Consider the following 14,146-nt stretch of genomic DNA (forward strand, 5'->3'; position numbering starts at 1 on the left):
ATCAAATTTGAGTCGTGCACCACAAGCTAAGTCTCTGGTTACCCAAGCAGGTAATTTGAAACGACTGTAACAGTAAAAACAGGTAAATAAATCTCTGCCTTTCAGCCTCCTAGAGCCTTCTTTTCGTATTCATGAAAAGGCTAATAGTGTAGTGACGCTTAATTTGTGAAAACCTGAACTAAGTGCTGCTGTTGCACATTGAAACTGTAAATGAAATACATCATTTCTAAAACATCATGCAAGAAATGTGGGTTCACATCGTACAGTCAAAGTCCTACTAGTTAATTAATACAAGCACACTGAGGTGTAATATTGGGAGCATACTTTTAAAATTGGAACTCCTCTCCCCACCCCCCCCCAAAATCAAAAAAGTAATATTAATTAAACTTAAGAAGTAATGAATGCACCATTAAAGTGTCATCAAAAGATGCTGACCTAAGACAAAGGTTTCAATGATACACAATACGGTCAAAAAGTCTTCAATCAATAATATACAGTATGACAACTACATCTTGTAAATTATACCCAATACTGCCGGCAGTCTATCCCTCTAAAGAATATTTGCCCCCTTTCATCCCTTCCTAACAATCAGATAATAAAATACAGCACCTATAAATAAGCAAAAAAAAATATATATATATATACCGAAATCATCTATTGTTAGTTTTAAAGATATGGCAATAAAGGAGTCTAAATTAGCAAACTTGTAGAAGCCATAACTGATAAAACAGCTTATTGAAAAAAGGTGGCAGTAATGCACTCTATGTGTGCACAAGTACGTAAGAAAATACACAGACGTATAAAATTGCACGCACACACTCACGCACACACATCCTTCCACACACCTCTATGCTCACGCATATACATATAGACAACAGGAGGAGTTAGAGACAAGTCAGAATTTGATTTGTACTTTGATCAGTTTTATGCTGTGCATAAAATAATCTGAAGAGGCTAAATTTCCAAAGGGCGGAATAGTCTGGACTGGGATTCAAGAGCATGAATATTTTGGTTTGGAGTTTGGGCTATTTACATCTTGGTCACAAGCCCATCTGATACCTGCAATGTATTCTTTTTCTACACAAAAATAAACTTCCCACAAACTAAAACATTTAAATCAGTGCTTATGGTGGGAAGAGAGTCAGTAATCTCTTCATCTGAGGCAGGCCCCAATTCCTCCTTAGTGGTGTGTGTTATCAGTTACACATGTAAATGAAACTTTAACTGATTTCAGGTTAGCTGAATGCTTCAGGTTGTAAAATATGTCCCCAGAGCTGCAGGCTGAAATGTTACTGGCCAACTTTTTTCATTTCTCTTTCTTAAACAAAAAGGTACTAGATATACTACAATTCAAATGAAATGATCAAGTACATGCTATTCTAAGTTGTCTCCTAAACCTCCTGGATATGAGGTCTGATCAGCGTGCTCTGTGGTTAGAGGTTAAAAAGCAGATTATAAAATACCTAGATTCAGATTTTTTTTGTCCTGATTTGGCCTAAAATGGAGTGTATTAAACAAATTCTGGTCTGCAAAAGACCAGAATCAGTTAAAGCTATGAAACAATGTGCACTACGTGTCAATATTCTATTTCACTTACAAGAAAACACTAAGTCAGCTACCACAAATTAAGATATTTTCCTGATGTGACTTTTTTTGTTTTGTTAAAAAATATGTGGAGTAAATGTGTTTTTTTTTAATTCAAAGTTTCAAACAACACGATTCTTTTCTTTTCTTGAAAATATTTAGGAATCCAAACTAGTGTGTTTAGAGTCGGTTGACTGTGCAATCTCTTAGTGGCAACTGAACAGCTACAAAAAACTTTTTATTTTTCCTTTTTGAAAAATCTCCCCTTTTTTCCTGGTTTAAGAAGATAATAGTGTATTATCGCTCTGTAGCCATTAGATGGCAGATAAAAAGCCCCCTTTAAATATGTGGGTTTGATTTTTTTTTTGTTTTTGTTTTTTTAAAGCCCACACCAAAGAGGAGGGCACAAGGCAAAGCTGTATGAGTTATTCCAGAAATTGTGGAAATCACTTAGGGCATTAATAAAAACACTTCAGGGTACAAAAAAGCTTGACCACACATTTCAGTTTTCTTCCTTGAAAACACAAACATAAATTGGGCTTAACGCTCCTTTTGTTTTCTATATGCACCTTGGCCTATGGCGTTTTTGCCCTGTGGCCTGCAGGGCGGTAAGTGCGCAACACAATAAAACCAGTAGAGGTCCAGTTTAACTTTCCCAGCTCTCTAGAGTTGGGTGAGTTTAATCTCAAAACTCCCATTCGACGGGCTCTTCTCGACTAGCGGCCTTCTCTAAACGGTGTATTATGTTGTTCAAGTTTGCTGCTTTCTTTTTCCTCAAGGTGTTGTCCCGCGTGTTCTTGGAGCTTGCTGCCTCGGAAAAGCTGAATAAACTCTGAATAGAGTTGGCTTTCTGTGAGCCTGCAGCCAATGTGGAACTTGTACTTGGCACACTCAACATTTTCTCTGAACTTTCTTTTGACTTGAAGGAGCTCTCCCCTGTAAGGACTGAGGTGGAGGCAGCTGAGGTAGAGGCATCCTCTTCTGTAGCAGAGTTTGGCATTGTCTCCAGAGTTTCTCCTGAACTTTGAGACCCTGGCGGAGAACTCTGACGTGGTGCTTTGAGCCTACCCTCATCATCAGTATCCTCCAAGCTCTCCATTCCCAAATGGAATGACTCTGTTTTCTCTGATGATCTGGCATCTTGTGGTACCTCTTCCCCCGCTTCAAAAGCTGACTCTGCTTGCCCTCCCTGAGACTTTGTGGTTGCATTGCTGTACTCGTCCGCCTCCAGACCACTTTGCTTTCCTTCAGGTGGGCCTTCTGTGTCCACACCATCACAACTGTCTCCCTCAGAGCTGTGAACTGCCCTGCTGCTTCTGGCTGAAGGAGAGTCACTTGACCCAGCCTGGCTCTGGCTTCCTGCTTGGATTTCTTCAATGAACAGCTCTCGACGGATGCGAGATCTAGAAGACATGATAACAGAATGATAAGTTTGGTGCTGGCCATTCATAATAATGTATGCTTACTCAAGGAACTGACCAAGAAAATGAAAACACATTCACAACAAGCTTTTTCCTTGGCCTGTGGACAGAAGTGCCAAATCTGAATCCTCAGAAGTGTTTACATATTCAAAGGATGAGCTGAAGAAACGTGAAAGAATGTGAAATGCAGTCAAGGCTCTTCTTTAATACTTTACTGTGATATGTCAGATACCTGCTTTTAAACAGCACTTTGTATTAGGCCCAACTTACATAGTCCATGTCCCTATAGAAACTCTCTCAATGTCCAGCAGGAAGAGAAAGGGGATGTCTGGGCCTGGGTTTTGATTTGCACCCCATTTTTACTTTGGGTAATACTCAATATGCCAAAATTTAAGAGATTTAAAGAGAAGTCGGTCCAATAAAAGATATTACCTCACTCACTTTGTCTTGCTAATATCCTGGAACCAACACGGCTACAACACTGCATATATAATTGTTGTAAATCTGATTCCTTCTGACTGTTCAGTTCAATAATTACCTCACACTCTCTGCAAACAGGGTAAATTTAATTTTCGTGCAGATAACAGAATTGTTCTAGAATGACAGAGTGTTAAATCATAAATAGACCTTCTAGTTTAGTTAAAACAATACTTGTTGCTTTAGGAGAACTTCAATCCAAGTTACACACATACTGACATTTACCATTTTTGCAGGATCGTACATGGATTATAAAGGGGATCAAGAGACGAGGTCCTAAGGATCTCCCATTCTCACTGGAATCTCACTTCTGAGAGCATGAAGTTTCAGAGGGTGCCTGAAGAACCTAAAGATTCCTCTCTGCTCTGAGGGCACAGGAATTCAGAAGGGATTTTTTTTTATATAATTAGAGGGGAAACAATTTATAAACACCAATAACATTCTGATTTCTACTCCTAAAAATTAGCCACGACTTGCCTAAAATTAAACAAAAACCAGAAAAAAGTATTACTACAAACAGGAAACCCTGATCAAAAATAAGAATATAATTCTGAATTAATTTTAGGACAGTGCAGCTTTCTGATTGGTTTTCAGTCTATGAGCCCAGTGTGACTTCTGCCTTATTTTTTATTTATAAATTTCATTTCAGAACATGAATAGCCACATGACAGGCAGTGCACTCCTAGGGAATTAATGCACTCCAGATATGGGTAAAAGTCACCTAATGTTCAACTTTGTGCTTCCTACAATATGAAGTGTGTAAAAATCACCCAGCAATATACATGTCATTTTATTTGGGAAACTCCTTATGGGAAGCTCAATGTCCTGGATCTCACAGGGAAATGAAATGATGTGTGGCCTGGGGTTTTACTTAGCCTTGATAACTAAATCAATTATATAATCGTAATTCGACTGTGATTAATATAATTGTTTATGACCTCAGTGCATTCTACTGCAAGATATGCCCCGTGTTCCTAGATAACAAGAAAGAATGAACTTCAGCACAGGAATAGTGTAGACACAGTAACAATTTAGAGAAAACTTTGTCAAAAACAAAAATACCACTGGTTTTAATGAAGAAGCACTGCCTTGTCTTTCAAGCCACAGATGAAAAACCCTCTTCATGTTTGCGGCAAGTTTTCAATAGAACCTTAAACTTCTTGCAGGAACTAATGTACACTGGGAAGAACACAGACTAGCAGCAGAACACTGCTGGAATGTCTGCTTTGTGTTTGAAGCTAATGACATTATTGACTTGCTTCAGAGACAGTAGAGTACTTCGGCAGTAATTGCTGACATGGGTTTTTTCAGGGATTACGGGTCTATAAATTCCCCTTGGAGAATAATATTCACCAGACCGGGGACCGTAGGTAGTAATATTAATTTGCTATTAACATTACTTCCATGCATTTTGTGTTTATTACTAGGCTTTATTTACTTCTTATAAATCTCCCTTTACAGGCAGTGATCCAAAGCACACTGCTCCTGGGGTGCTCACTGAGTCAGGAGAAGGAAACGGATAACTTTGTGTCTGCCCACCTAAGAAATATGTCATTTAAAATACCACAGTTCCCCTTAAGAAAGTGAATCACAGCAGGCTCATTGAGCATTTGGCCACAGTTCTATTTAGTATGGGCTTGTTTGATGGATGTGCAAATCCCTGGAACTGATCCCCAACACACTAGGTCTGGAAGTCAATCAAGCACTACATTAACTAGGAGACAAAGTCTGTACAATAAACAGGAACTGGTGGCAGCAGCTAGGAAATTCTGGACAGAAAGTGCCTAATCAGTGGAAGATGAAGACCACTACATTAACCACACCCTGAAGACATTCTTCAGTGTTATTCAAAATATGAGGCTATCCTGGGGATTGTGTTGGAGTTCACCGTACATGTTTTTGCACAATTTCCAGTATCATATATAGACATTTAATACAGTGATGTTTCCTGCAACTTTTATAAATTAAGTTGAATGGAGTTTAATAATTTAATAGCACTGGACTGAGATTCTAGAGAACAGGGTTTAATTCTTACCTCTACCACAGGCTCTCTAGGTGACCTTGAACAAGTCACTTAATCTCTGTGCCTCAATTTCCCATGTGTAAAATGGGGTTAATACTACTTCCTTTCTTCCACCCTTTGTCTGTCCCACTATTTAGAATGTAAGTCATTTGAGGCAGGGACCATCTCTTAACATGTATTTGTTACAGCGTCTAACACAATGGGGTCCCAATGTCAAAAGGGGCCTCTGGGAGCTTCTGTAATGCAAATAAATACATAAGAATAATATACATCTGAGTGTATGTACCGAGTCTTGAGCTCTGGAATCAAAGAGAAAGGTGTAGATGTGTTTGTGGATACAATGGAATCTTTTCTGAATATTTATATTTCAAAGTGAAAATTCTCTCTCTCTCTCAGGTATTTCCACAGTGCCTCTTGCTGTGACATACACGCGCCAACACACATTCTTTACACAAAGATGGATGTGAGGGCATATTCTAATGCAACAACAGTTTGTGGAATGTGTGGCATAAGCCATATACCCGAAGGATAAGCATTGCAGTAACACGATTCCTGAGACCCCGAATCCATGACAGCAAGACATTATGAAAAATGTATCAAATTCAAGAGGAACAGTACACGACGGCTTGTAATGGGTCAGACAGCAGTTGTATGGGAGATATAAAACCCACAATGCAAGCTAAATTTGAAAATGGGCTCTTGATACCTTTAAAATACGACAAACACCACATTCTTATCTTTCAAGATTCCTTATAGTTAGAAAGGGAACCCTCTTCAGTTCCATGAATTCATTTCTTGTACCACCTTGTATATATTAATAAATAATAAAAATAATAAAGATACCTAACATTCATAGAGCACCTTTCTGCTGAGGCTCTAAAAACACTTCACAGACATTACCTCAAGTTCACAAAACCCTTGTTAATATTCTTGTTTTTCAGATGGTGAAACTGAGGCATAGAGTAGTAGACCATGGCTTGATTTTCAGAGGTGCTGAGCACTCAAAAAATCCCACTGACTTCAATCAGGCCATAAACGACTTGCTCACAGTCACACAACAAATCAGTAGTGCTGACTAGAACCCGAACTCCTGATCCCATGCCCTGTGTTCCAACCATTAGACTATGTTGCTGCCTCGCTTGTACATATTTTACTTTGTCTGTAACTGCAGGACTATTCTGAATTAATGTATAGCGTGGTGTGGCTAAATGTGCTGATCGATCATGACTTGTCATGCTTTCTCACAATGTGCCTAACAGAAGACCTCATGATAATGAGGAAGATAACACATGTCACCAGTGTACTCTCATTCATCTGTATAAGTGAGAACAGCACATTTTGCTGTCAGGCTGAAGGGAACATATTTACATAGGCATTACTCCAACTTGTGTATAATTGCTATAAGTGAGAAAGGGAATAGATGTCTGTATTTGGAGAACTTTAAACTAAGATGCGGTATTTGCAGTGCACACAAATCAAATTTGACTACATTTAAGTACAAGTCAATGTGACAGAGTAGAAATGTTACCACCTACTGGTGACTATATTTGTTATTTTCCTTTGCCTACTACTGTATGTTCTATTTCTTAGCTCTGTCATTAACAAGGAGTCTTTTTTGTGTCCACAGTGGCCTCGGAAGTGGCAGAGAGGAGCTCAGAGGGAGAAATCTTTTAAAATGTGAATTGTTTGTTAAGGTTTTTTAAACTGTCCTATGAATCAGGGACTCCTGGTTCAGAAAACAAGGGACTGAGGCTTGTATGTTTTCTTCTACCTCTCAAATTATAACTGTTATATTGATCAGTGCCAATTACTGGGACAAAAGTGTGTTAAGATGATGAGGATTCCTGATCAATTCCTTTCAGACAAAAACTGAGTGTGTTTATCCAACTCCTTCTACTTCTCAGTGGTCAAGCTGCTCAAGCACTGAGTCTTCAGTGGTCAGAAACTACTCAATGCACCCAATTTGTGGTTCTTTTTAAAGGGAACAAAGGATTAAACTGAGACTCTAATCTCATTTCATTTCAGGATGACTCTTGGCATCAAGGATTTATCATAATAGTGTAATAAATTTGCAGCCAATTCAGACCTCATGGTTGTCACTAGGCTGCATACCATGGCCATTTGGTACTTCATGGAGACAGAACACATTCTCCTGGTCCCAAATCACAGGTCTCTATATCTTGAGCTAAAGGAAAATCTCCTTTAATTTTCAGCACTGTAGGCTAACCTATGACAAAAGAATAGTTCTGATTCCATCCAATAGAGGGCAGTAGTGTACACACTATCTGGTAGACTACTATATGAATTATAAATATCCCACAACAGTGAACCCTTTTAGTTTAAAGTCCCACTCTGACATATCAAATCAAAATGCAGGATTTCACACAAACAAGAACTATTTAAGTCAATATCTGGGGGAGGGATAGCTCAGTGGTTTGAGCATTGGCCTGCTAAACCCAAGGTTGTGAGTTCAATCCTTGAGGGGGCCATTTAGGGATCTGGGACAAAAATCTGTCTGGGGATTGGTCCTGCTTTGAGTAGAGGGTTGGACTAGATGACCTCCTGAGGTCCCTTCCAACCCTGGTATTCTATGATTCTATTTTTATTCCCCAGGAATTATTTTAAAACTGGCATATACTGTTTGCACTATCATTATTACTATAAACTCCTTGCTAATGAGACAGTCCCTTCTGTATCACTGCCCAGCACTAGTTAAGACAGATAGAAATAAACAGCCTTTTAGGGCTAGAGTATATATTGTGCTCACTGGAGATGCTGTGTGGGACATGTACTGTACCTGTAATTGTGGAACCAGTTGATCACTGTGCTGGTTTTCAAATTGAGTTGTGTAGCGAGTTCCTCAATGGTTTTTGGCGATGGGTATGGCTTTTGCTGATATGCTCGTTTTAGAGCTTCTTTCTCTTCTGGTGCCAACACTACTCGTGGTTTCTTTAGCTGATGCTGTGGCTGTGGGCTGGCTCCCTGGCTATAGTCTATTCCAACTGAAGAGGGCTCACAAGGTTGACTGTCACTAACTGAGCTGTGCCGTCGTTTCATGTAGGCTGAAAGACAAATACAGAACCATGTAAATATAAAAAGTCACCAAATACAAAAACTAAATGAGTAAATGCAAAGATCCCAAATTGTGAGCTTGGGGGGTTGGGGGGGGGGGTGCATGCTGGGAAGGACAGAGCAGGAAGGAGCAGGAAATGAATTCTGGTGTGGATCCGAAAAGAGTCCGCAAGAGAAGGCAGAGGTGGCAGGGAAGAGAGCACAAACTGACCATAAACCTTTCTAAGTTTTCCACCCCATTGGTGAATATGTAAGACAAATAATGGACATAAGTTAAGTGTGGTGCATAGTTCTAATGTTACTCAACAAAAGTCTGAGTATTTTAGGAGTATGACATTTTCACATATACATTCCATTAGGACAGTTATGCTGCATTGCAACTGAAATACTCTGTGTTTCTTGGTATTTAAAGCTTCCTACTGGATTAAATTTAAACTACAGTAGTTGATAAAAGCTGAAATCACAACCATGTTCCAACACAAGATGGCGCTTGGAACCTGTGGAATCCTGAAATTTTGCCTCAGCCCTAAGGAACAGTTCAGAGATTTGCTGCTTATTCCTACAGATCTTGTCTTAGATGCATACACTGGAGACAAGTTATAAAAAAGAAAAACAACCTACATCCCCTTCCTTTAAGCAAGATTCTTTTACAATACGATTTGATGGGTACTGCTGCTGTGTGCAGGTAGCTCAGTTAGGTCAGTGATGGGAATCTGAGCAATTCCATTAGGCGCCTTCATCCTCACGGGGAGAGGGGTGGTGGTGAACCATCCTGTTAAGTTCATTGAGGAAAGAGATTTGGCTAATGATGTCATTGCCTTGATTGACTTGCACTGGGTGGAGGGAGATGGGATCAGAGTCATGCAAGAGCATTGTCAAGGAGGCCTTTCCCTTGCAGTGAGAAAAAAGCACTTCCAGATGAACTTGATCAATACAATGTTGCAGTGGCCTGATAAATACCTTTTAAATATATATATCAATCTTTCGGAGCATAGACTCATGCCATAGAGATTTGGAAGCTTGTGAAGTGGGTCACCTGAGCCAGCAACAAAGTCTTTCATGAAATGAATTTCTTTACCATAGGTTTTATCTTTAGGAATAGGATGCATAGATGATATATAAAAAAAAAAAAAGACAGGCCACCTTGAGCTACAACTCAAGTTTTCTGGGTATAGAGCTCACCCTCCTTATAGTGCCAGGGAGCTGCTTTAATAAAGTACCCTTTTCCCCTGCAGGACTTCCTGGGCCTTTAGTGTCCAGCTCTGCTTTGTCATTTCGCCCTCTACACTGGTGGTGGATCTACTGGGACTGTTACACAGTCACAGGAGTATCAAAGTGAATGTTGAACATAATGTTTAACCTTCCTGGGTACCTGAATGGCCAACATTTTATTTTTCCCGAATAGGACGTCTTGCCTGTTGGATTGCCTACTGTGCAAGATCGCTGGTATGGAACAGAGTGCAAGAAGCTCACGATCCATCACTCTGCTGTGCAATATATAGTCCTGCACCCATTTAAGAAAGTTATATGCAATGTAGTTGTAGCCATGTCAGTCCTAGGATAGTAGAGACACAAGATGGGTGAGGGAATATCTTACTGGACCAACTTCTGTTGGTGAAAGAGAGACGTTTTCGAGCCACACAAAGCTCTTCTTCAGGACCTGAGCCTGGCTCAGAAGCTTGTCTCGCTCACCAACAGAAGTTGATCCAATAAAAGATATTACCTCACTCACCTTGTTTATATAAGAAAGTTATTTTTAAAGGTTATTCCAATCAACCAAAAGGTATATAGGATGTTTCAACCAGTGGGGAAAATGGGAAGCAGTTAGTGGTAAACAACAAATGGGGCCCTACCTCTGCAGACCCTAAGGTGCAGCTAAATGCTACAACTTGTAATGCTGGCAATTAATATGAAGAAAATGATATCTTACATTTACATAAGAATATAAGAACGGCCGTACCAGGTCAGACCAAAGGTCCATCTAGCCCAGTATCCTGTCTACCGAGAGTGGCCAATGCCAGGTGCCCCAGAGGGAGTGGACCAACATGCAATGATCAAGTGATCTCTCTCCTGCCATCCATCTCCATCCTATGACAAACAGAGACTAGGGACACCAATTATAAAAGGTCTTTGGAGCCTTTTGAGATTAAAGTGTTTTACAAACTTCTACTGATACACAAACTAGACACAGGGCTCCCTTCATTCACCACTGTAACAGCCAAAAGAAGGGTGAAGAATGGTATCTGCTCATTAGAACACTGCAACACTACACAGAAATTTAGGAGACGACATGAAGGAGAAGAGCACATCTAATTAAAAATGTAAAAGATTTGTGCTATATCCAACTGAAGCTGCCAGAATTTGGTCAGGTCACTGGGCTTAACACCCTCCTCTTATGCAAAAAGATCTTTAATGAGTGGTCAGATTCTCTTATCCCAGAACCAAAAGATGGCACCTCCAGCAACACAGAGTTTTCAATCTTCATTCTGGGACAACAGCTCAGGCCAAACTCAAGAGGATGAGCACCACTTCCTGGAGAACTAGACTTTCCTGGGAGGTGTTCCATCCAAGTGCAGACCTGCCCTCACTCTCAATGCTGTCACTATGAAGCAACAACTGCTAAGTCGTTCTCATGAAACGGGAGACAAGAATAAAGAAACAATGATGACTTACAGGGAGCCCCACTGCAAAAAAACCCATAACATCCACCAGTTGGTATTTTTTCATCCAGAACAGGTTATCAGACCATCGCTCCACTGGTTCAAGGTCACATATTATGGCATCAGTCAGTGTGCTGAACCAGATTACTAGCTATGAGCGCTGCATGAAGCACTCTAGATGCTTTAAAGATGATTTGCAAATATTATTTTAAACAATCTTAATTCTAAGTGTATGTGGTGAATATACACAAGCTCATGGGAGATTTCAGCACATTTTCAAATAAGGAGAGACTCAAATCAAAAGGCAAATTACAAACATCCCTGAGTTTTGGAGGAGTTTGGTTTTGGATATAGTTTTGAATTTTTCCATTAACCAATACTTCATAATGACCAAAATCACTTCCTAAATCCAGTCCTTGGGAAGGTTTGGACCTGGATCCTTGGTGTTGGGCCCAGTTCTATTCCAGGATTTTACCACCTTTTTCATTGCTGTCGTTGTAGCCCCAGCATTGCCATGTTCCCTTGGCGAGTCTCCCCAGCATGCACTCAGCTGGAAACGGCAAGCCCACCACCCAACAGCACTAGAGCCTGCCTACTGGGGTAAAACAGAGCCCTTTTTAAATAGAATTCTTATCCTACCTGGTACTGAACAAGCTTATTCAAAATGAAATGATGGGGAAATATAGAGAATGAGCATTTCTCCTGTCAGGAGGCTTCAGCACTATTCACTGCGGAGTGCAATGTTTCCAGCAGCATGCACAGTGGTGTGCCATATGCTGCAGAAGCTAATTATTCAAAGTAAGGGAAGTGGGGGGAAGGAGTCTGATCTTGGTGGGTCTGAAGACCCCTCCTAAAAGTTGATTTAACATATGTTAGAAGTCTGCTGAACTGTTTATATAGGGCTTTCATAGCATAAGTTTCAAACTGATGGGGGTGTGGGGGGGGGGGGGAGATATGCTCATCTCACCTTTACCATAACTATCAATTTATTCCTCTGATAAAATGTGGGAGAGGAATAATTGGTTGTAATGTTTCATTGGCAACAGAAACCATTGCAATGTTCTTTCACTGACACTATCTGAATGGAAAGTTCCATTGTTGATGTGGCTCCAGGGTAATTTAAATGGTTGAACAACAGGACCCGTAGCTGCAAGAGAGAACTCTGGAGTGAATACAGAATTCACTCCCAGAGCTCTGATACCAGGACAGCACTTACACAGTTCAGGAGCTCAGCTGAGGCCCTCAAACAATTTACAGCCTTATCTTTATTCAGGGACCGTTTCCTTTCCTATAGCATATGTATTGCGTCGGACTTTGATCAAAATCCAGTTTAGAAACTCGTTTCCAAAGGAGGCTATCAATGTTACTTTTTAATTATTTTGTTTTTATTCAACGTTGTACAGGATAATCTCTTAGGAATGTTACAAATCTAGCTATTTGGCCCATTTATTTTTGCTCTGTTTCTAATGCAGCAGAAACCATCTCAGCTCCCTTTAGTTTACAGTGCTAAGTGGGAAACCTGAGAGGATTCTGCTCCCAGTGGAAGACCTCATGCAATTTCTGATGAGATGTTGCATTGTACTGTACTACCGGAAGTTACTGTAGCAGGGATGTGTTTCTCTTATTCACTTTCAACAGGAGACTACTAGCTCTCCTGTAAGCCCCTTAACTGCAATTTTCAGTCTAACCACAAAAATTCTTCATGACATGTTAGTGTTACTGTGAAATCAGTCAACAGTAGCACTTTAATGCAGAGGTGCACTATCATCACCCAGGATAACTAGCTGGAATGTACACAATTCTGCACTCAGCTAACTGCTGCTAGAAGTCGGCATCTGGAACTTCTGTGTTGTAGAATCATGTGATCGTACTAAAGTGGCTATTTTTGTAATTGCTATTTCTCAGCAATGGATTCAAAATAAAGAAAAGGATCTGAAATCCACAGGACATGTTCCACAATAAAACTGTATATAACAATTTAGAGACCTAATAGATAAATGTTTTTGATCTAAGCAGATGAGGGGAGCTCACTTGAACAAAACCAGAACCACAAAGGATACTAAATTAAATGATACAAATGCATCTCATAGAATCATTTTAAATCACTACATTTATCTTTCCTCCTAGTGATCACCAGTGTTAGACCAGCAAGAAGTTCCCTCAGGAATCACTGTTTACTCCCTCCATCCCAACGTCTGTGACTGGTTGTGGTCCTAGTAATGAATATCCTGAGCCAGTTGCCATTCTCATGGTTCTCATTTGGTAAGGCAAGTTATCACTGATGCATTAGGGCAGCAGTAATTAATTCCATAGTGAATCTAGAAGTGGCTTCATGACACTGGGCATTCAGGATGTTTTTTCTTTTTCTTCTGGAGATATATAAAAAAAGCAAAGCTAGCATCAAGTTCGGCAAACAGAAAGATGCTGTGAAGCCCTTTCCATATCCTTCAATAATGCTGGATCAATATAACCTATATAATACTCATGGATAATTTTAAAAAAAGTCCATTTGAAATAAAAAATAAATTACCTTTTTTCTCCATTCGCTTCATATCCATCAATTTCTCCACATTGTTGGGATCATTTAGCCACAGCTGCATGCGGACAAAGGGCTCCCGTCCCTTCAAACTCAATTTGTGCCAGGGCTTTGGGCGAGCCAGAAGGTCTGAGACCGAGCCTTGCGTTAGCCCTAGGATTGTCTCCCCAAACAAACGCTGACCTAATAAGAAATCAAAACTGAAATGTATTCATTCAGCTAAGAGGCAAATCTAAACTAAAAAGATAGAAGAAAACAATGCAAAAGAAAGGCTAGAAGGTGGAAGGGGACCAAATTCTTTGAAGGAGTAGCAGAGCTCTGGTGTATATATAATCACTGTCAATTATTCTTACTTCACACTTGCCTAAAAACC

General features: G+C 40.0%; 1 protein-coding gene across 2 annotated transcripts in view; it reads right to left on the reverse strand.

Annotated features, from left to right (window-relative positions):
* Positions 1-14,146, reverse strand: part of CUX1 (cut like homeobox 1) — a 373,050-nt gene that overhangs the window by 58,309 nt on the left and 300,595 nt on the right. Inside the window, exons 22-24 of one of the 2 annotated variants that reach the window (XM_026656512.1) lie at positions 13,768-13,956; positions 8,303-8,567; positions 2,196-2,987 (exon numbers count right to left, since the gene is read on the reverse strand). The exons of the other annotated variant lie outside the window; for it this stretch is intronic. Coding sequence (XP_026512297.1) covers positions 2,270-2,987; positions 8,303-8,567; positions 13,768-13,956 — 1,172 coding nt within the window. The 3' untranslated portion in view covers positions 2,196-2,269. Of the gene's footprint in view, positions 1-2,195; positions 2,988-8,302; positions 8,568-13,767; positions 13,957-14,146 lie in introns of those variants that run through there. 2 annotated transcript variants of the gene reach the window in all.

This window comes from Terrapene carolina, unplaced genomic scaffold (assembly GCF_002925995.2).
Source record: "Terrapene carolina triunguis isolate 2854851 unplaced genomic scaffold, T_m_triunguis-2.0 Scaffold231, whole genome shotgun sequence".
NCBI classification, from domain to species: Eukaryota; Metazoa; Chordata; order Testudines; family Emydidae; genus Terrapene; species Terrapene triunguis.